General features: G+C 41.6%; 1 protein-coding gene across 4 annotated transcripts in view; it reads right to left on the minus strand.

Moving 5' to 3' along the window:
- TNRC6B (trinucleotide repeat containing adaptor 6B) overlaps positions 1-21,790 on the minus strand; it is a 255,335-nt gene that overhangs the window by 29,807 nt on the left and 203,738 nt on the right. For 3 of the 4 annotated variants that reach the window (XM_040233237.1, XM_040233238.1, XM_040233239.1), the window contains 5 exons: positions 18,915-19,063; positions 13,250-13,375; positions 2,006-2,137; positions 1,668-1,763; positions 1,336-1,528 (listed from right to left, as the gene is read on the minus strand). In XM_040233237.1, the coding sequence (XP_040089171.1) occupies positions 1,336-1,528; positions 1,668-1,763; positions 2,006-2,137; positions 13,250-13,375; positions 18,915-19,063 (696 nt within the window). Of the gene's footprint in view, positions 1-1,335; positions 1,529-1,667; positions 1,764-2,005; positions 2,138-13,249; positions 13,376-17,681; positions 17,853-18,914; positions 19,064-21,790 lie in introns of all 4 variants that reach the window. The other variant, XM_040233240.1, reaches the window with a different exon arrangement.

Here is a 21,790-nt window from a genome sequence, read left to right on the forward strand (position 1 = left end):
TAAGGGATGGTGGAGCGTCTGACTTTCTTTTATGTCGATTGGAATTTAAAAGTCAGTTCTCATGCAAATCATTTTTAAGAAAAAGTACAGGGGCTACCCTGGTGGTCCAGTGGGTTAAGAATCCACCTTACAATGCAAGGGACACTGGTTTGATCTCTGTTCCAGGAAGATCCCACATGACACAGAGCAACTAAGCCTGTGTGCCACAACTACTGAGTCTGCTCTAGAGCCCACGAGCCACAACCACTGAAGCCCCTGAGGCCTTGCTCTGCAACGAGAAGCCACTGCAATGAGAGGCCCACACGCTACGACAGAGAGTAGGCCCCGCGCGCCGCAACTAGAGAAAGCCCACGCAGCAGCAGAGAAGACCCACCACAGTCAAGAAATGAAACAAATAAATGTGCAATTTTCTTTTTTTTTTCTTAAAGAAAAAGTACAGTTGGTAGAACTTAAGGATCTAGAAATTTAATTCCCTTAAAACTATCCAGGATCAAGGAGTTCCTGGCCTCCACAGTGGGCAGTGGACATCTCACCCCAGCAGGCACCTCACAGAGCACAGACAGCAAGGCCATTTGTCCAAGGTCACTTTGTCACTTGAGTACAGCTTTCAAGTCTCCCTTAACCCTTGTTTTTGAGATGGCAGAGAACAGTAAAGTCCTTACCAAAAGAAAATCTAAATGTTGTCAATCTGAGAAGAGATCCACCGTGGCGGGTGGTACTTTTTTAACTTTTGCATTTTATTTTTAAATACTGTTGCCTTGCTGGTTGGATTCTGCTTACTGCATGTTCCCCAGTTCTTAAAGAGCTACAACTTGCCTGCCAACAAATTCCTGATGAATGTCAAAGGTATAACCTTACTTGTGCTAATTCTATTTAAATCAGATGAAATACTAACATCAGAAGAATTTTATTGGTTTGCCTGATAATTTTAATTCCTCATTTTTTCCAACGTAATTTTATCCATAGAGCTAAATGCCTCTCAACTTGTACGTAATTTAGTCGATTATAACGTCAGAAAAGTGCAGCGCTCACAGCAGGTACAAATGGGCTTTAAAAAGTTCCTGGTGGAAAGAGAGCTGATTGCCACTCACAAGTAATGAAAGACTTCTTTGGACCCAGAGAAGGTGGAAGCTTGTCTCTGCTGTCTGCTAATTGTGTGATGACCTTCAGGAAACATATCAGCAAATCAGGTAGATCTTACTTGCAAGAAAGGAATAAGAATATTTACTGACCCAGCATGACTGGTGTGAAAATAGTGTAATGGAGGTCTAACCCTTAGCCTGAGAATGTGACTGGCAGATTTTTCAACAGGCAGTTTGCATACTAACAGCTTACCAGAACCATATCCAGGTATTGGCCCTTTGGTTTGAAGGTCTGGGAGCCCCACATTCAGAGCGTTGGGTACCATGTTGTCCAGATGTGGCTTGGGCCCAACGGGATGAGATGGCGAATGCTTCATGCTGGGCTGCCTCTGCTGCTGCTGCTGTTGCTGCTGCTGCTGCTGGAGGGCGCTCACCATCCGAGCCAGCTGAGGAGGCCCACGGGAAAACAGACACATAATAAGCCAACATCAACAGACACATGATAAGCCAACATCCGATTCCGCCATCAAAGGTTAAGCGAGATTCACACATCGAGCACTACGGGGCTCTTCCAAGGCCATATACCTGCTGTTCCTGCTGCTGGCGAACGGCTTGAGAAAGCTTCCTCTGGTTTTGTAACAACTGCTGCTGTTGCTGCTGCTGCAGGAGAAGCTGACATGCCTACAAAGTAAGGGAGAAAGAGAGGACCCAAGTTTCCTAAGGTGGATTTACTAGGAAAACTGCAAGGGTTTGTGAGCCGAATCAGTGTCCATGAGGGAAGTACCATCAAGATCCTGGCCTACTGGTCAAACAGTGTGCTTAAGAGTTGAGCTGACATATCAACCCTTAAACACATGAAATGAAGCAAGTAATGATAATAATAATAAAACCTTTTGGCTATAGGAGGAAAATCTGCTACTTACCAACTGAAACTGGGGAATCTGTGGAAGCTGGCTCAGCATGGCAATTTGTTGAGGAGATAACTGGGGCCCCACGTTGAAAAGACCTGGATTCAGGCCACTGTTGGGAAACTGCTTAAGCATTGAGGCAGAAACCTAGCCAAGAAAAGGAACTTTCAGAATTCATCAAAATTAAAAAAATTTGTGTGTTGTATGAAAAGAATCTCAATAAAGCTAAAGCAAGCACTGTTAACATTTTCCTTGAAAAACATTTATGAAAAACATTAAACAATTAGGAGAAATATACCAAAGCATTAACAGTGGTTATCTTTTGAGTGGTGAAGGTTATAGGAGCTTTTTCATTCTCTTTTTAGACATTCCAACTTTTCTACAATGAAAATTATGAATTTTACAATCAGGAAAATATCTGTAAGAAAAAAAGTGAATGACAACATAACTTTCGTCTCAGAGGTTATGATTGGAAACGTGCTATAAAAACATTCACTGACGAGGAAGGTGGGAGTGGGGTTCATGATGGGGAACACATGTACACCCATGGCTGATTCATGTGAATGTATGGCAAAATGCATCACAATATTGTAAAGTAATTAGCTTCCAAATAAAAACAAACAAACAAAAACAAACAAACCCCCAAAACAGTCACTGAACCCAATGAATCAGTGAGTACCATGGAGAACAAACTTAGTCCCTTAATATCAATAGCATTCTGGTCAAAAATTTAGTCCTACAGGCAAACTGCATGGGCCTGCCATTTCTAAGCAATATGACTCAGAGCAAGCGACTTATTTAACTTTTCTGAGCCTCACTTTCCTTATCTGCAAAATCTGAGTAAGAATAAAATTAACTTCAGTGGCTGTTTGAGGATTTTATGAGTTAGTTCATGTCAAATGCTTAGAAATGCACTTCACACATGTTCCTCTTATTCCACAGTGTGGTTCTTCAGATGTCCACAAACAATGATTACACCTACCCCTTCATCTCATCTCCAGGCTAACTGGGGTCAGTTCTCTCACCTGTGTATCATTCAATTTCTCAACCCATTCATTTCTCATTTACAGAGAAGCCATTTTCTGAAGTTTTCTAATACTGGGTAGACCTCGCCATCACTAGCTCATTTTTTAAAAGCCATGCTCTCAACAGTTCCTAAGATTTCAGCTTCTCTGATCGTATCTGATCATCTCCCAATTCACACAGTCCATTAAAATCTACAATATTAAAATATGTTTTACTCTCCCATGCAATTTTTAAGCAGCTGGGTTTATAAACTATTAATTTATGTCTGAGCCTTAGGACCTTACATTTATCTTTATATGCCTGGCACACAGTAGATGCTTGATAAAACCTACAAGACGAATGAACCTCTCTTATATTTTAACTTATTAATGGTCACTTCACCAAGTTATTTTCTACCTGTTATTTCACTTATTGTCAGTTTATGTTTCCCATCTGGTCATTGATGGGAACACTGAACAGAGCTGAAGATAACCTAGTAGCATGCTACTAAAAGTGTCCTTCCAATCTGAAACTTATCAGTCCAGGAACAGTCAATCATTTCTAATCAACACAACTGTTTTAGCACTTAGCCTATATTTTTTCATCTTATCTAAAACAAAGAGACAGCTTGTCAAGTGACTTGTCAAAATAGAGACACAACAACTTTATCATTCCTATAATCCAACGTTTTTTGACCAGTGAAGAAAGTGGGTTATATTCAAACATGTTAGCAAACTATAATTCTTGATTTCTAGCACATGTGCTCAGAAATCACATTTTTGATCATCTTGTCTAGAATCTCGCTTAGAATCAGCACCAAGTTCATCAGTTCTTCAAGCCACTTTCCTTGTTCTTTCAAAAAAAAAATTAAAAAGCAATTGCTTCATTCTTCTTCCTTCCTGGCACAGGAGGAAAAGTTCTTTCCCATTTCTGATCTGAAGCTCCAAACAGAGGGGCATCCACCTTTATCACAGCACTCTGGGGCCTCTTTCCCTTACTTCTTGGCAGCAAGCCCCTAGGGAGGACTGCCCTCTTTCAGTTACTAAGGGGGTAAGTATGGAATTCAGTATTAGGAAGCTCGCATTCTCTAGTATCAGCTTTCTCGGCAGCACAGGGAACATTCAGGCCCCTGGAGGCCTTCCCTCTTTTGTCTTAAAAATTCAGAATTTGGGCAGAAAAGAGGGAGGTGTCATTTAAACTCTCCTCCTTGAAGACCCCCAGCATTCTTCAAAGATCACAGACAGGGTTCTGCGATTCTTTTCACAAATTCTTTCTCTGTTGAAGGATTTAATTAATCTTAACCCCTATTCTTAATAGAAAAGACATAAGCAGTAAAATTTTTATTCCCACTTAGTCAGCCTTATACAAAGAGTCCAAAGCAATGATTCCTTTCCTAGTCACCACATTGCACCAAACCGAGCTCTGAGACACTTTCGACCTGCCTACTTTTTTGTAAGCCTCAGCTTATTTTGTGTTTTAACCCTCCAGCGTGACATTCACACACATTCACTCTTGCTTGCACACCCTTACTTTCTGTCTTTTAAAAATGCCCCTATAAAAACTGAGTCATCAGAATACCCATGGGGTGTTCCCATCTTATCTTTCTTTAGCATCACAGACTGAAATCCTTCTGCTTCCTAATACTTTTGGGTCACTGGTCTCTGCTACATTCTCAAGAATACCCGCGTATCTTTTCTTTGACACTTTCCAGTCTAAAAACATCCAAGTTCAAATTTTCTATACTTGGCTCATCAACTTGTTTTCCTTCCAAGATCTCAGCACTTTCACTTAAACTATCAATTCTCTCATTTTGGAAAGTATTTTGACTTAAAGTAATGGTTCTCCCAGATGCTTCCTTTCCATTCTCTATGAGATGCTGAGTGTTGTCAAAACCTTGACACTACTATATGTAAAAAAAGATAAACAACAAGGACCTACTGTATAGCATGGGGAACTATCTTCAATACTTTGTAACAATCTATAGTGGAAAAAAATCTGAGAAAAGGACAGATATGTAGATATAGAAAAGAGAACCACTTTGCTATATATCTGAAACTAACACAACACTATAAATAAACAATATTTCAATTAAAAAAAGACTGAAAAAAAAAAAAAAAAAAACCCAACCCTTTATTTGATTTTCTATTTAAGAGTTAGACCCCTGACAGACAGGAGCTCAAAGCAAGCATACCATGACTGTGCACTCTGCCTCAGCACCAGCTTAATGGCCAGCATGCGGGATCCTCCACAACTCCCCTCAAATAATAATTCTTCATCTCTCCTTTGAGTTCACCCAAATGGGCACTGCTGCTGCTGCTGCTGCTAAGTCGCTTCAGTCGTGTCTGACTCTGTGCGACCCCATAGACGGCAGCCCACCAGGCTCCTCTGTCCCTGGGATTCTCCAGGCAAGAATACTGGAGTGGGTTGCCATTTCCTTCTCCAATGCATGAAAGTGAAAAGTGAAAGTGAAGTCACCCAGTCGTGCCCGACTCTTCATGACCCCATGGACTGCAGCCTACCAGGCTCTTCCGCCCATGGGATTTTCCAGGCAAGAGTACTGGAGTGGGGTGCCAAGGCAAATGGGCACTAGTGTGACTTAACTTACTGTCTCTGATACAGTAGCTCTAAGCTTACTGTATTAATAGGGTTTTTCCTTCTCTCAGGGGGAGGGGGATGTCAGGGACAGGTAAGGAGACTATGAGTGGAGATATGGCCTACACTACTATACCATGCTGGGAGGGATTGGGGGCAGGAGAAGAAGGGGACGACAGAGGATGAGATGGCTGAATGGCATCACTGACTCGATGGACGTGAGTCTGAGTGAACTCTGGGAGTTGGTGATGGACAGGGAGGCCTGGCGTGCTGTGATTCATGGGGTTGCAAAGAGTCAGACACGACTGAGCGACTGAACTGAACTATACCATATTCTAAACCAGAGTCTTAGACCACTATACCTCTGTGACTCATGAGATCATATTTACCACCTTCAGTGTGAATCTTAAATTCATTTGGTTTAGTAAATATACTAGGCTGAATCATGTTCCCCTAAAATTCACGTGCAATTGTGATCTGAGAATGTGGCCTTATTCAGAAGTAGAATCTTCGTAGACAAAATCAAGTTTCAGATGACAACATACTGGATTGTAAGAGGCCCTAACCCATTGATTGGCATCCTTAGAAGAAGAGGAAAAGACACAGAGATGGAGAAGGGAAAGTCTAGAGACACACAGGGAAGAACGCCACATGAATGAGGCAGAGATAGGAGCGATGCATTTACAAGTCAAAAACACCAAGCCCTGCCAGCAGCCACCAGCAGCCAAGGGCATGGAACAGACTCTCCTCTAGAGCCACCAGTAGCTGATGGCACCCTGACTTCAGATGTCTAGTCTCCTGAACTTAAGAGAATAAATGTGTGTTGTTTTAAGCCACCCGGTTTGTGGTCATTTGTTGCAGCAGTTTCTAGGAAAGAAATGAATACAGTGATTCTGCTGGTAGGCCTGTACCATCTGGTAAGTTAAGCAATTAGTCTCATGTGGCTATTTGAGCACTTGAAAAACATGGCTTACCTAAGTTGAGATGTGTTTTAGATTTTGTAAATTTTTTTAAAACATTTGGCTGCACAGCATGACTTGTGGGATCCTAGTTCCCTGACCATGGATCAAACTCAGGCCCTGGCAGTGAAAGTACACAGTCCTAACCACTGGGCTGCCAGGGAATTCCCAAGATGTGTTTTAAGTATAAGATACATACCAGATTTCAAGGATGTGACTTTGAAAGTCTAAAGGCTTTAAAAAAAGAAAGTAAAAATTTTAATATCAAGTGTTGATTACAGGTTGAAATGATAATAATTTAGATATACTGGACTAAAGAATATATATTGTTAAATTAATGTTACCAGTTTCTTCTTATGGTCCATGGAATTCTCCAGGCCAGAATACTGGAGGGGGTGGCCTTTCCCTTCTCCAGGGAATCGTCCCAACTCAGGGATCGAACCCAGGTCTCCCATATTGCAGGCGGATTCTTTACCAGCTGAGCCACAAGGGAAGCCCAAGAATACTGGAGTGGGTTAGCCTATCCCTTCTCCAGTGGATCTTCCTGACCCACGAATCGAACTGGGGTCTCCTGCATTGCAGGTTCTTTACCAACTGAGCTATGAGGGAAGCCCTCAGGCTAAAGAATATATGTTGTTAAATTAATCTTACCAGTTTCTCATCTTTTAAATGTAGCTACTAAAAGCTTTAAATTCCATTATGTGGCTTGTGTTACCTTTCCACTGGATGTGCTGCTTCAGGCTGTCTGCACTGATGACCATTGTTTCTAACTTCCTCTCCAAAGCTTTCCTCTATGATTCACGGGGAAATCTCCTTTGCTTATTTTGTTTTCCAACCTACTGGCTTCCAAAATAAAGAGCCACTGTCTGAGTTGTCATTTCTCCTCCCTTCTTTCAGGTTTAAAAGATCTACTGGATAAATTGGCTGGTCTCTTGATCACCATTTCTCTTCAGTCTTGAGAATAGCTGACATCCCTAACCAGGAGCCTATGATCCCCCCAGCCATCTTACTATTCCTACTACTCACAACTGGCTAAAGAAACCACCACTCAAAGTAAAACATGCCCACGACCCAGAAATACCCCAGAAAAACTCACCTGAGGAGACAAACAGAGGAATATTTGCAGCAGCAATGCTCAAAATAGCAACAATCTGGAAACCACTCAATAGGTAAATGAATGACAGTATATTCATATAGTAGAGTGCAATATGAACCACAATTGCCCAAATCAAAATCTTAGAAGCAATAAGAAGTTAAAAAATCAGAGAAGGTTATATACTGTATAACTTTATTACATAAAGTTCAAAAAAGGGAACATGAAACAATATAAAGACAGACACAAAAAGACTATAAAGAAAAGTAAAGAAATGCTAACGCAAAGTATTTTTATACTTTACTTTAAATGCCAGCATCTCATATGTTCTATATGTTGACATTCATAAAGACTATCAAGGGACTTCCCCGGTGGCCCAGTGGTTAGGAATCTGCCTGCCAATGTGGGGGACACAGGTTTGATCCCTGGTCCAGGAAGGCTCCATATGCTGCAGGGCAACTACTGAGCCCATGTTCCACAACTACTGAAACCTTGCACCCTAGAGCTCGTGCTCCACAAAGAAAGAAGCCACTGCAATGAGAAGCCTGCTGCTCACCACAACTAGAGAGAGCCCACGCACGGCAACAAAGCAACATAAGAATAAATAAACAAAAATTTATAAATAAATTTAAATTTATTTATGAATTATTTTAATAAAATAAAATTTATAAATAAATATAAACAAAATAAATAAACAATAAATAAAATTTTAAAAAGTAAAAGATACATTGTTCATAATTTTTTTCTTTTCGTTTGTAATTTTTAAGAAAAGACTATCAAGGTTGTCCTTTGAGGACTTCCTGTCTAGCTTTGTTCAGCTTCTCTCTTCAGAGTCACAGTACTGTCCTCCTCCAGTGAATATAAAAGGACTAGACAGATGCTTCACTGGGTTCCTGGGCAAGTGGCTATTCATACCTGGGTTGCAGTGTAATTAAAGTGCAGGTCTGCACATTTCCATAGCAGGGAATTAATTATTCTGGCTTAAAAGCCCTTCAATCTCCAGCTGGGTTGGAGAAAGTGAAGCTCGAGTTGGAGTCAATATGGCATTAAACAAAGAATTACAGGAGCAAAAAGACAGCAATTTAAAACCAAGATAAAAACCTCTAGAACAGGTTACTTTCGGAACATTGGAGAAAGGGGAGGAATAAGACAAGGGAGAAAATCCATGGTCTGGAACACTTGTAAAAAATCTCAAAGATGAGTCTCGATGTTTTCTTCCCACATCTACATTAATTATTGACTATCCCTGGAAATCGGTTAAAATGGATGTGAAATTTGATAATATTCATCAATTTTAAATGTTTGTGTGCTCTGACCCAGAATTTTGTTCTGGGCAACTAAATTTAGAAAATAATGTGGGCAAAGATAATGTATAAGGATTTTTCCATAGCATTAACTTACAACAGTGAAAAAATTAGAAATAATTTAACACCCAATAATGGGGAAAGGCAAACCAAAGCAAGCTTACTTGAAAAAACATTTGCCTTCTTCATTAAGAATGATTGACCCAAAGACTGTCTTAGGGATGAGAAAATATTATGACCCAATGTTAACAAAAATAACAGGCTATCGTGACCATGAATGCAACTATGTGAAAAGTGCGCCTGAATATGAACAAAGTCTGATCTGGGGGTTGTGTAAATATAACTCTTGTCATTGCTTCCGGTGGGGTGGGAGGGTAGTTTCAGGAAGAATTTTTTCTGCACAATCCAAACTTTCAGTGTGGTTATTATATTCTCTTTACTTGATTTTTTTTTTTTTAAACCTACCCAACTGTTTCATCTTTTAAAACATGTAAATGTCAGGAAAAAACCTGAAGATTCCGTTGTTTAATATTTTGCCCTCCTTATCTAGATAGCATATTCAAAAGCAGAGATATTACTTTGCCGACTAAGGTCCGTCTAGTCAAGGCTATGGTTTTTCCTGTGGTCATGTATGGATGTGAGAGTTGGACTGTGAAGAAGGCTGAGCGCCGAAGAATTGATGCTTTTGAACTGTGGTGCTGGAGAAGACTCTTGAGAGTCCCTTGGACTGCAGGGAGATCCAACCAGTCCATTCTGAAGGAGATCAGCCTTGGGATTTCTTTGGAAGGAATGATGCTAAAGCTGAAACTCCAGTACTTTGGCCACTTCATGCCAAGAGTTGACTCGTTCGAAAAGACTCTGATGCTGGGAGGGACTGGGGGCAGGAGGAGAAGGGGACGACAGAGGATGAGATGGCTAGATGGCATCACTGACTCGATGGACATGAGTCTGAGTGAGCTCTGCGAGATGGTGATGGACAGGGAGGCCTGGCGTGCTGTGATTCACGGGGCTGCAAAGAGTCGGACACGATTGAGCAACTGAACTGAACTGAAACACATTTTGCTAAATAAACACATTTCAAAAGTATAGGGGAACACAAGTACTTTTCTTTTCCAAACAGAGCAGATTTGGTCATCAAGAGATTTGCAGCCCCCAAGTCTCTTAGACTAAGTTAATTGTCTAACAATTCCAATTTCTAGATCATTCTGAAATGCACCTTCCCGTGACTTGACATACGCTTACTGAACTCAAAACACACACTCTGCAGGATCTTTAGGATACAGTAGTGAACAGAGCAGACCCAGATCCTGGTGCTCTGGAGCTGACTTCACTCCTGGGCTGGGGGTGGGAGGTGAGGGGTTAACAGTGGTCGTGTAATGTACACAGCCTGCAGTAGCCTCCCTGATAGGGTGGGGCTGAGGCAGAGCTCTGAAGGAAATAGAGAAGGAGCCACGTGGCAATCTGGGAGAACAGCATTCTAGAAGCATGTACTGCATTGGGGGCCAGTTGGCTGGAGAGGCCTGAACCAACAGGAGAGCAGGTGTGGGAAGCAGGGAGGTAACCAAGAGCCTCAAAGATCACAGTGAAGAGTTGGCTTTGCAATCTCTGAGAGAGGAAGCCAGGAGAGCAGTGCCCTTAACTTTCTGTGCTGCCAGAAATGTTCTACATCTGCACTGTCCATACAGTAGTCGTTAACTTGGTGTGCCTATTTAAATTTATATCTATTAAAACTAAAAATTCAGTTCTTCTACTCCATGAGTTGCATTTCAAGCACTCACATGGCTAATGGCTACCCTGGACAGTGCAGTTTTAGAGCGTCAGTCTGAACTCTGGGTGGAAAACGGACTCGAGGCAGCAAGTGGGGGATGAAGCAGGGTGGGACCAGTCAGGAGACTGTGGCCATGGGAGGGGATGGTTGGACGCTGGATGACGTTTTGAAGGGAAGATTTGTTGCTGGACTGGTTGCGGACTATGAGGTCTTTGGCCAGAGCACCTGAAGGATGAGAGTGCCATGTTCCTGGAAGAAGAGGATGTCTTGAGGGGACAGTGGGATGAAGCTGAAGTTCTCTTTCAGGCATGTTCACTTCAGATGCCTACAAGGCATCCTAGTGAAGATGGCAAAAGTCTGTGGAGTTGCGAAGAAAGAACTAGGCTGAAGTCACAATTTTGGAACTGTCAGTATTCTAAACTCATTCCACTGGGTGAGATCACCTAGCAATAGCTGTAGGTGGTGAGGAGAGGTTCAAATATTGAGACTGGGGTACTCTGGTGTTTAAACATGGGGGAAGTGAGGAAAAACTTGTAAAGCAGAGAAGAAAAGGCAGATGGAGAACTAATACAGAGCGTGACTGAAAGCCAAATGAACAGTGTCAAAAAGGAGGAAGTGATCAACTGAGTGAAAAGCTGATACATGAGGAAAAAGCAACTGGGGAACAGACCACTGGAATCCACAACGCGATCACCGGAGACCTTCCCAAGAAAGTTTTGATCCCCTCAGCCACAGTCGTACCTGGATTCCTGCACTAGCTTTGTGACTGAGCTCCTTTGCTTTAGTGATTCTGTCATTCACACATGCCTTCTGTACCACCGTGCTATCTTGCCTAATACTTTATCATCTTTGGCAGGAGCAGCCAAACTCTAGTGAGCAGGTAAGAATCACCTGGGGGTAATGAGGTCCCAAGACACAGTGTCTCAGTAGATGGAGGAAGACACAGAAACTGTATTTTTAAACAGCAGCCAAAATAATGGTTACCAACCACGGTAACCAAAGGACAAAGTCCAAACTCCTTAGCAAGGCAAACAAAACTGTTCCAAATGTAGTCCCAAACTTTCTGACAAGCTCTTTCCTGTTCCCCTCTAGGCAGCACACCTCTGCTTACACAAGCCAAACTAATAACCGTGCTTCCCCATACCAGCCGTGTTCTTCCAGATGTTACTACCCCTACATAAACTTCTCCTGTCTCCTGGAGGGCACCTTTTCTCCAGCCATGCCCAGGGAACTGACTCAGGCGTCAATGCCACTACCAGCGTGAGGCCCCACCCGGCTCCCCGACCCTGTTAAGCATTTCCATACAACATCAGCACATCATCTGCCAACTGTGCTGCCACCATCGCCACCGACTCCAGGAGGCTGCCACGGTAGAGACGGCCTCTTCTTCATCTCGGCGCTGCCAACAGGCAGCTGACACTGGATCACCACGGATGACTTCTGGCCTGACACCCAGGCACGCGAGTAAGTGCTCTAAGAGTTAAGATGCTGCTGCTATAAAGTGCTGGGAAAGTCAGGAACAGCTCTGTCTACCGGGGACTTGAAGGATGGATGGAACTCAGAGAGAGGGAAGGGGAAGAAGAGGGACCTAAGTGGACTCCCAGACAGGACTGATGATGGAACAGGGGGCACAATCAACATTCCTTCTCTACTAAGACGGACAGAGACTCAGTGTTACAAGCAACATCTGAAATCTACAAATTATGGTTCCAAATAAATATTTTTAACTTCTTTCTCAAAAGATGTATCCAAAAAAAACCAAAAACAAAAAACCTCCAAACAGAACCTTATCCTTCACAATGTGTTGGCTGGATCTAGTAAGTAACTTACCCGCTTTTATACGATGGAACAGACCCAAAGCTCTAAATCTTGATTCACATACTAAATCCTTACTCCAGCTTCTCAGCTTTTATTTTTCTCACAAAGGGATATGAGGGGCAGTATGTGGTAGACTGGCACAATTTTCTTACCTATAAACCCCCAAACAACTCAATGACCATCTCTTGCTAATGGAGGGCCCTAAAGGATTCCGATGGTATCCAAAGAACTCTGTCCTATGCAAAGTTGCTCTGTGAATGAGTTTCTGCCACCTCACCAGTTCTAAACCCCCAAGAGCACCCAGTCAGTATTTTAGTATGTATCTCCTCAAAAATTTTAAGAATAACCCAGAACCTGGTGCTTCCCTGAATCCTTGAGGGGAACCAAATATTAAGTATTGACGCATCAGATTTTATGGAGTAGTTTTAATCATACACAATTAAAAAAAATCAACATAGTATTGGAAAAACATACAGGCGATCTAAAAGGCATTATAATTGTAATGTTTTTCATGCAAAAACATCTACTTTGTACGCATGATAAAACAATGACAAAAAACAAAATATGCCATCCTATTCTAAAACTCTTGATCCCTGGCATCTGGATTTTTCACTTTAGACGGGTAACTGTTATTCCTTTTATGCCCACAAACCCAGTCAGCTGACAACTGGTAACCACCTGGACTTTACTTCTGAATTGTGGATCCATGAAGTTACTTACCTGGGGGGAAATGAACTGGGGAGGCACTTGCGCCCGGAGATTAGGAGAAGAGTTCAGTGGCTGCACGGGGGTGTGCACGCCTCTCGATTGTGCTGTGCTATTTCCAAACAAACCATGATTGCCACCCTGTGAACAGAAGAGCGGCAGTGAGGCCTTTTGTTAACACGAGGAAATGCATAAAGAAACAGTTCAGGTCTCCTATCGCTCAGAAGCAGCATCCTGTGTTCCATGGAATCACAGAACGTTGGAACTGAAAAAAGTTTCTGACCTTGGGATAGTATTCAAATTCAATCATGGGCATACCATCACCACCCTGCAGCCTGATACAAACCAAAAGGGTTAAACTTAGTCAAATGTTAGAAAAAGCACTAATTTGTTGTTACTGAAAGGTAAAGGCAGTGTAACATTTATACAACTACTTCTTTAAGATTGGGTTTACAGAATTTATTCTCAAACTATATAATCTGAGACCCATTTTGAAAGGCACTTGAGTAAAAAATGCAGGACTGTGAATAATATCAGCTGTAAAACAATACCATGATATAACTTCTCTAAATTGGCTGATTTGATCACAAAATCAGTGCCACTCAACTGTGAGCCTGGCTCCCTGAGGACCCTACTCCCAATCTGAACACCCTTCCCTGTCTTGGGCTCTCCTTGGTCCCTTCTTTGGTAAAGGAGGAAATGTAAATCAATCTGAGAGTGAGATGAAAGAGGAAGAAAGGGGAAAAGTGAAAAATCATTCCAGGGACACACAAAGCATTACTCACCTGTAACTTCTCATTGAAATGTATGACTATTAGTCTTAGTTAAAAATTACAGCCATTCATTAGATGGACTATTATGTGGCTACTGAAATAATGGGACAGAAGTATATTTAGTTTCCTGATCTCTGAAAGCTAAGTTAAAGAAAAACAAGAAGGGCTATATAAAAAAATGTTTTAACTCTGTAAAAAACAGAAACAAAAAAACAAGCTTAGGCCCCTGATTTCTGGAGGATCAACTCGCTGAGGCACTTCTAAGACTGTTCCAATCAGAGAGCTATAGAAAGAGGGGCTACATACGATGGCCCTTGAAATCATGGTCAGTAAGACCTGACGCTGTGTTGCCCCGTATGATGCATTTTCTACACCATCTTCACTCAGCCTCTGCAAGTGCCAGCTCAGAGGTCATCCTCATCAAGGGTCTCTTCTCCCTGACCTTTTTCCTCATTTTACATTCAAGTTCATTGAGCCTACCTCTATGTTTTCAAACACCTGAAATCTCTTTGATAGGCTCCACCATCAAATCATATTATAGTTATCTTCCACCCTGTCTTTCCACCACCAGCTTCAAATTTCCCTCTTTGTAGTCCCAGAAACTCAATCAAGCCCTGGTCTGTAGGATGAGTGCATCATTTGCAAACATCCACGACCCACCAATTTCACACACTTGAAAACGAACATCCCAATGAACACCATTGGTGAAGACGGCTACACCACCGCTTATACCCAGTCTCCAGGCTCTGGGCTGAGGTTGCCACCACCATTCTTATCCCTGGAATTATGGGGATTTAGGTAATTTTACAGAAGAATTTTATAATGGCATCATTAAGTTCTAGAGCACTAAAGATATTTTGATGACTTAATGATTCAAAACAGATTAAGGGATTGCTTCAGGGAAATTAATGAACTTAAAAGCATTGAAAATAAAAATGACTGTGAATATAAAGTAGAAATGGCAATTAAAATCTATGTATATCGCATAAAAGAAACCTGAAGATTCACCATGAATTTTTAATCTCCCAAAGGACTGTTTAAACATGAAAAGACCTTTAGTTCTAGAAACTTCAATGTCTGCACCTCTCCTGTCGTACTAATCAAATCTGTCGCTCTGAGGTGAAACGGCTCAGCTCTAACTTTTCTGAGACCCTAGCAGTCAGGAGCTTAGCTCCTATAATGAAAATAGGAAACACTTATTTTGCTCAGACTATTCTGCTAAGATGGTTCTTACACTTTACTATCAAATAATGACCTAGTTAATAGATGTCAATTATTCATGGAGGGGAGGGTCTTTGGATGGTGGGGTTTCTGACAGCTAAACCCCAGACCTATGTTTTGTAAGGCTCCCAACCTGCTTTGTAGGGGTCATTTTAAATCTCAACCTCTCTTTCTGATACGAGGTATTAGTTTTTTTTAGTTTTTGTAAAATCAATCCCTACTTTCCTATTCCTAGTAGAAAGAGCCCATTCTACTCCCACCAAAGGCTTTAGGTTTTCATGATCAAGTGTCTCGTAAGCCACACCAAGCACTCTGATGGATAATAACAAAGGTAAGTCAACATAAGTTTACACAAAGAAAATGCCTTCTCTTTCTTCTTAAAAACAAAACCCTTTTTAGATCATTTTTATTCATTATTAACTGTTAAATCTTCCTTTTTGGGGGGAGGGGGTGCCACACGGCTTGTGTGATCTCAGTTCCCTAACCAAGGATTGAACCCAGACCTCGATCATGAAAACCCAGAATTCTAACCACTAGGCCACCAGGAAACTCCCACCTTCTCTCTCTTTTTAATGTATTTATTTCCAGTACCTCTTGAAAAGAAACAAAGTCTGGCAACATGAGACCCATGTTTCTGCACAAAGTGAAGCACTGGGACCATTTTTTAATATGGAACCTTGGCATCATAAGTTGGTCATCTTCTTGGCTCAGAAGTAGCTACTTTGCACAGTAACGTATAGAATGGTAATCATACAATCTTTTTAAAAACTATATTTTGAGATTAGGAAAACTGGCATCAAAAGCTTTATATAATATATATTTCTAAAACTTCACTGCTGTGTGTGAGACTTTTATGATGACCTGAACCTAATAATTACTGGTGATATTTGCCCCAATAAATTAAAAACAAGGTTATTAAGCTGATCAAAATTTGTGATTTGAGCAAAACTCTTAAATTTCAAATTATGCAGTATACTGCATACTTTTCATGAAATTCTTCATGAAAACAGTATGAAAAAAAAATAACCTTATTTGGATAGAACATGTATATAGCAACTTGGTTTACAATGGACTTTGTAGTAATCCACAGATAAAAAACTGAAGAGGAACGACCTTTTTTAAGAGTCCAGTGCACAGTGAGTTTGGTCACTTACATTAAAGTTTAGGTACTAAAAGTATCTGATAATCAGGTGGTCCTGGGAGTGTATTTATAATCACCATTCACCAAGAGTGTGAAGACTATGTTATATTTTCTATAACTCAACCCAAAGAGCCCTCCTCCCCACCAAAACTGATACAACTGCTCCTCTCTGTTTAGAAAAGCAATACAGAGCCACCACGTCCTGTGTGGAAATGTTAAGAAAAAGAGTGAACTATAAAGGAAGAAAACAAAAAATTACCTGTAACTCCCAACCCAGAGTTAACCAATTTGAACACATGGACATAATATGATCCTTTTTTAAAAATGTGCCAAGAGCGTATGAAAGATCTACATGCAGTCTGAGGACTATGGAGTAAGAAGTGTTTTATACCAGCTTTTCATCTATATATGAAAGTCATCACGGGAAAACAGAATGGCTACAACTGATAATTAAATGTCTTTCCATGATATCCAGAGGTGAAGGCCAGAAGGGCAAGTAAGTAGTTGTGGGAATAAGGCTAGGAAAACACTGCTGGAGCCACTGTCACAAAAGAATTGTCCCCAGATTTCTGGTTTTCTCCACAAAAACTGCAGCAGAGCTACTGCAAGCTGACAGACAGAGGCCGGCTGCATCCGCTCAAGCCTGCAAAAGCAAAGAGGCATCACTACGCCGGCCCCACAGGCCTGTTTCTACTGCACAGCCCTTCCTTGGAGGACTGGCAGATCCAGCTCTAGGAAAGGTGCTACTCTAGCCTGAATCAAACACTGGGCAGCATGTGGTCTTCTTAAAGCTTCACTATGTGAGATATAAATTACCTTTGCCTGAGAAATTTTATATCTGAAGACATTGGATTTCTAAGCTGCCATAACCCTCAAATATTTAATCTTATTAGTGTTGGTGCTATTTTTTAATTAGCAATTACATTAGATGGAAAAGACATCAAAGGTAGTACTTGCCATTCAATCTCATGTTCAAAATGGCAAATGTGTCACTAAATTAGATAGAAGGTACCTGTACAGCCTCTTTAGCATTTTCCTAAGCAAGCAACTCACTAACTTATGAAGCATGAACTTATGACCAAAAATGGGAAGACAAAAGAAACAGATTTAAAATAAAATCCATGTTGAGAAACATGAAGAGAGATGGGTTCTATGGGCTGAAAGAGCTAAATAAAAAGCCTAGACTTAATATCATTCTGTGCATTCAGTAATCAACAAATTTCCCAAGACAGACAAATGATGCAATAAACTGCAGACCAGGGCCAAGGCGAGGCCACAGCCAAGCAGTTATAAATTTGAGAGGCCTCCTTACTTGTCTAGCAGCGAAGTTTTGGGGGTTGAGCCCTGTGCCGATTGCTCCAAGGCTGACGTTGGGTAGTGTGGAACCAGAGGGAGACAGCTTGTAGCTGGGAGAAGGGGAGAAAGGAGAGCAGGGAGCCTCATCCCCAAGGCACCCATCTTGATTGGAGAAAGGCAAAGTCAGCTGAAAAGTAGTAGCAGTTAGCCAATCGCAATGAGTGTTGGTTAGTGAAGCAACAGAATGCAAGAAGGGAAAAGAGAGACACCAGGAACAAAGTTAGAGTGTATTAGCAGTAAACGAGGACAGAATTTGGATCTGATCATCAGCATCATACTTTGCCCAACAGACACCATCTGTCATCCTCTCTGCTATAGATTCGTATCCTCTAAGTTAGTAACACATTCTGTCCATTGCACTATGATAAAAATTGCCAGACACTTTAGTTTCAGGGATCTAATATTGATGACTCTAACTATGTGGCTGCTGAAACAGAAGCCAAAGTCATCTTCTTGTGAATATGTCTGCTGTCTGGACCAGCCATCAGTGGTTTCAAAAAACGTGCCAAATCTACAAATTTTGGTTTTAACTGCCTTCTGAAGACCGGGAATATTGCAAGTTGGTATTCTGAAACAAGTAACGACCTCCTCCATTAGAAATGTTAAAAATCCCAACAGATAGGTATAAATGACTTGTTTAAAGCAGGTAGTTGAGAATTTGAACAGGATATCATCGTAACTAAAAACAGATCATTAAGGAAATGGATAAAGAAGACAACAGAGATTTTTTTTAGGAATAGCAAAGGAGAAAGTCTTGGGTCATCTTGACAAAGCTAAAAGGCAAGGCCTTAGGAGACCTAGAATATTTGCACAAGATTCAAAATTTAATTTGTAATTGAACAGTAGCAAAAAAAAGAATTCAGGATAACTCTGTCTCTAGAATTTCTTTTATATGTTTTCAGTGTGCATTTCCCACATTACAGTCAGACCACACCCCCCTCAAACTTCATAAATTCCCCAAAACTCAGACCTTGTTCACAGTACTCGCATTCTAAAGACAGATGGTTCTAGCTGCTGCCTAATCACCTGTCAACATCAACTATTTGAATGTCACCGTTCAAATGCAGGTGATGCTTGTGGTTTTTTTTTTTCCCATTCGGTTCAGTAATTCTATGCTTCCTTCTGGAATTAAATATCGAAAGACAAATGGGGACCAAAGTGGTTATCTTAAACCAAGGATTCAACTCACCTTCTCAAAATAAGGCCCACTATCTGTGGTTCCCATGTCTTTGGAATTAGGTGGACGGAACCCAGATCGATCCTTCCTCATGATATCATTAAAATCCCCGAGATTCATTGCTCGCTTGTCCACATCAAATTTTTTATCTGGAAGGCTCCCTGAAAAGTAACACAGAATGAAAATGTTAATCCTCAATGTCTCCCTCATGACCAAGAGTGACCTGTCCCAACACCCTCTGTGGCGTGCAGGTATAGACCAGAAGAGTTCTCACTGTTCAGGCTGCTGATGGTCCTCCCTGAAACATACAGAAAGTGAAGTTGCTCAGTCGTGTCCAGCTCTTTGTTACCCCATGGACTGTAGCTTACCAGGCTTCTCTGTCCTGGGAATTTTTAGGCAAACATACTGGAGTGGTTTGCCATTTCCTTCTCCAGGAGATCTTCCCAACCCAGGGATCGAACCCAGGTCCCCCACATTGTAGGCAGATGCTTTACCCTCTGAGCCACCAGGGAAGCCCATGGAAGCATTCATGGATGCTTTAAAAACAAAACAAAACAATCTCTCTAAAACCCTCAACATATATCAGCTGAAGCTGGTTATCTATAGAAGACTGAAAGAGTCTTAGGGCTAACCTAGTCAAAATCTAACTAAAAAGATACTTAAACTAGTTATTGACATGTTTGATGAATATATCTTGCTTTTATATTCAAATGTCCTCAGTGAGAGGATGTGTATCTTGTTGCTTTTTTAGCATCTGCAAGACAAATAGTTCCAGCTGTGAAATGTAATTATCAGGACTACAAACAGCAAAGAGGCATGGTTGTTGCCCTAAAATTTAGAACTCTTGAACACGGGCAATGGTTGCTGGTACAATGTCATCTCCCAGATGCAATGACTATTCCACTTTCTTCCACATGTCTATGAATTTGCTGTTGTACAGTGACAGGAAACTCATTTTTAAGTTATTCTCCTATTTAAGAGTATCACAGATCACAGGCTGTTTCTTTTATCTCCCAGGACTGTTTTCTTTTCTCCCAGATTTGATTCTTTCTTAAGTTCTTCCAGGTGAGCAACAGCGTCACTGCAAAGAGCCCCCAGATGAAGGGCTGATGCTGCACCTGCTCTCCCTGCAAAGGGCAGTTGGTCCCTAATATGACTCAATCTGCCAGCAAATTTGGAAAACTCATCAGTGGCCACAGGACTGGAAAAGGTCAGTTTTCATTCTAACCCCAAAGAAAGGCAATGCCAAAGAATGTTCAAACTATGGCACAATTGCACTCATCTCACATGCTAGCAAGGGCTTCCCTTGTGGCTCAGCTGGTAAAGAAACTGCCTGCAATGTGGGAGACCTGAGTCCAATCCCTGGGTTGAGAAGATCCCCTGGTGAAGGGAAAGGCTACCCACTCCAGTATTCTAGCCTGGAGAATTCCATGGACTGTATAGTCCATGGGGTTGCAAAGAGTCAGACACAACTGAGTAACTTTCACTTTCACATGCCAGCAAAGTAATGCTCAAATTTCTTCAAGCCAGGCTTCAACAATACATGAACTGTGAACTTCGAGATGTTCAAGCTGGATTTAGAAAAGGCAGTATTGCCAACATCCGCTGGATCATTGAAAAAGCAAGAGAGTTCCAGAAAAACATCTACTTCTGCTTTACTGACTACACCAAAGCCTCTGACTGTGTGGATCACAACAGACTGTGGAACATTCTTGAAGAGACGGGAATACCAGACGACCTGACCTGCCTCCTGAGAAATCTGTATGCAGGTCAAGAAGTACCAGTTAGAACTGGGCATGGAACAGACTAGTTCCAAATCAGGGAAGGATTATGTCATGGCTGTATAGTGTCACCCTGCTTATTTAACTTCTATGCAGAGTACATCATGAGAAATGCTGGGCTAGATGAAGCACAAGCTGGAATCAAGATTGCTGAGAGAAATATAAACAACCTCAGATATGCAGATGACACCACCTTTATGGCAGAAAGCAAAAAGAACTAAAGAGCCTCTTGATGAAAGTGAAAGAGGAGAGTGAAAAAATTGGCTTAAAACTCAATGTTCAGAAAACTAACATCATGGCGTCCGGTCCCATCACTTCACGACAAATAGATGTGGAAACAGTGGCTGACTTTATTTTTGGGGGCTCCAGAATCAGTGCAGATGGTGACTGCAGCCATGAAATTAAAAGACTCTGGCTCCTTGGAAGAAAAGCTATGACCAACCTAGACAGCCTATTAAAAATCAGACATTACTTTGCCAACAAAGGCCTGTCTAGTCAAAGCTATGGTTTTTTCAGTAGTTATGTATGGATGTGAGAGTTGGACCATAAAGAAAGCTGAGTGCCGAAGAATTGATGCTTCTGAACTGTGGTGTTGGAGAAGACTCTTGAGAGTCCCTTGGACTGCAAGGAGATCCAACCAGTCCATCCTAAAGGAAATCAGTCCTGAATTTTCATTGGAAGGACTGATGCTGAAGTGGAAACTCCAATACTTTGGCCACTTGATGTGAAGAACTGATTCAATGGAAAAGACTCTGAAGCTGGGAAAGATTGAAGGCAGGAGGAGAAGGGGACGACAGAGGATGAGATGGTTGGATGGCATCACCGACCTGATGGACCTGAGTTTGAGTGAACTCTGGGAGTTGGTGATGGACAGGGAAGCCTGGCGTGCTGCAGTGCATGGAGTTGCAAAGAGTCGGACATGACTGTGCTGAACTGACTGAACTGATGAGATCTCGGTGCAGACAGGCCTGGCTACCTGAGAATGACTCTGGCAGGGTCACAGACAGCTCGTGTTTGGCCACAACATTTTGTTTTTTATTTTTAAATCTGGATTAGTTCTCAATATTTAAAACTAAAAGCATAAAAGAATTTCTGGCCTCTCTTGAG

This window comes from Oryx dammah, unplaced genomic scaffold, assembly GCF_014754425.2.
Source record: "Oryx dammah isolate SB20612 unplaced genomic scaffold, SCBI_Odam_1.1 HiC_scaffold_29, whole genome shotgun sequence".
Classification (NCBI taxonomy): Eukaryota; Metazoa; Chordata; class Mammalia; order Artiodactyla; family Bovidae; genus Oryx; species Oryx dammah.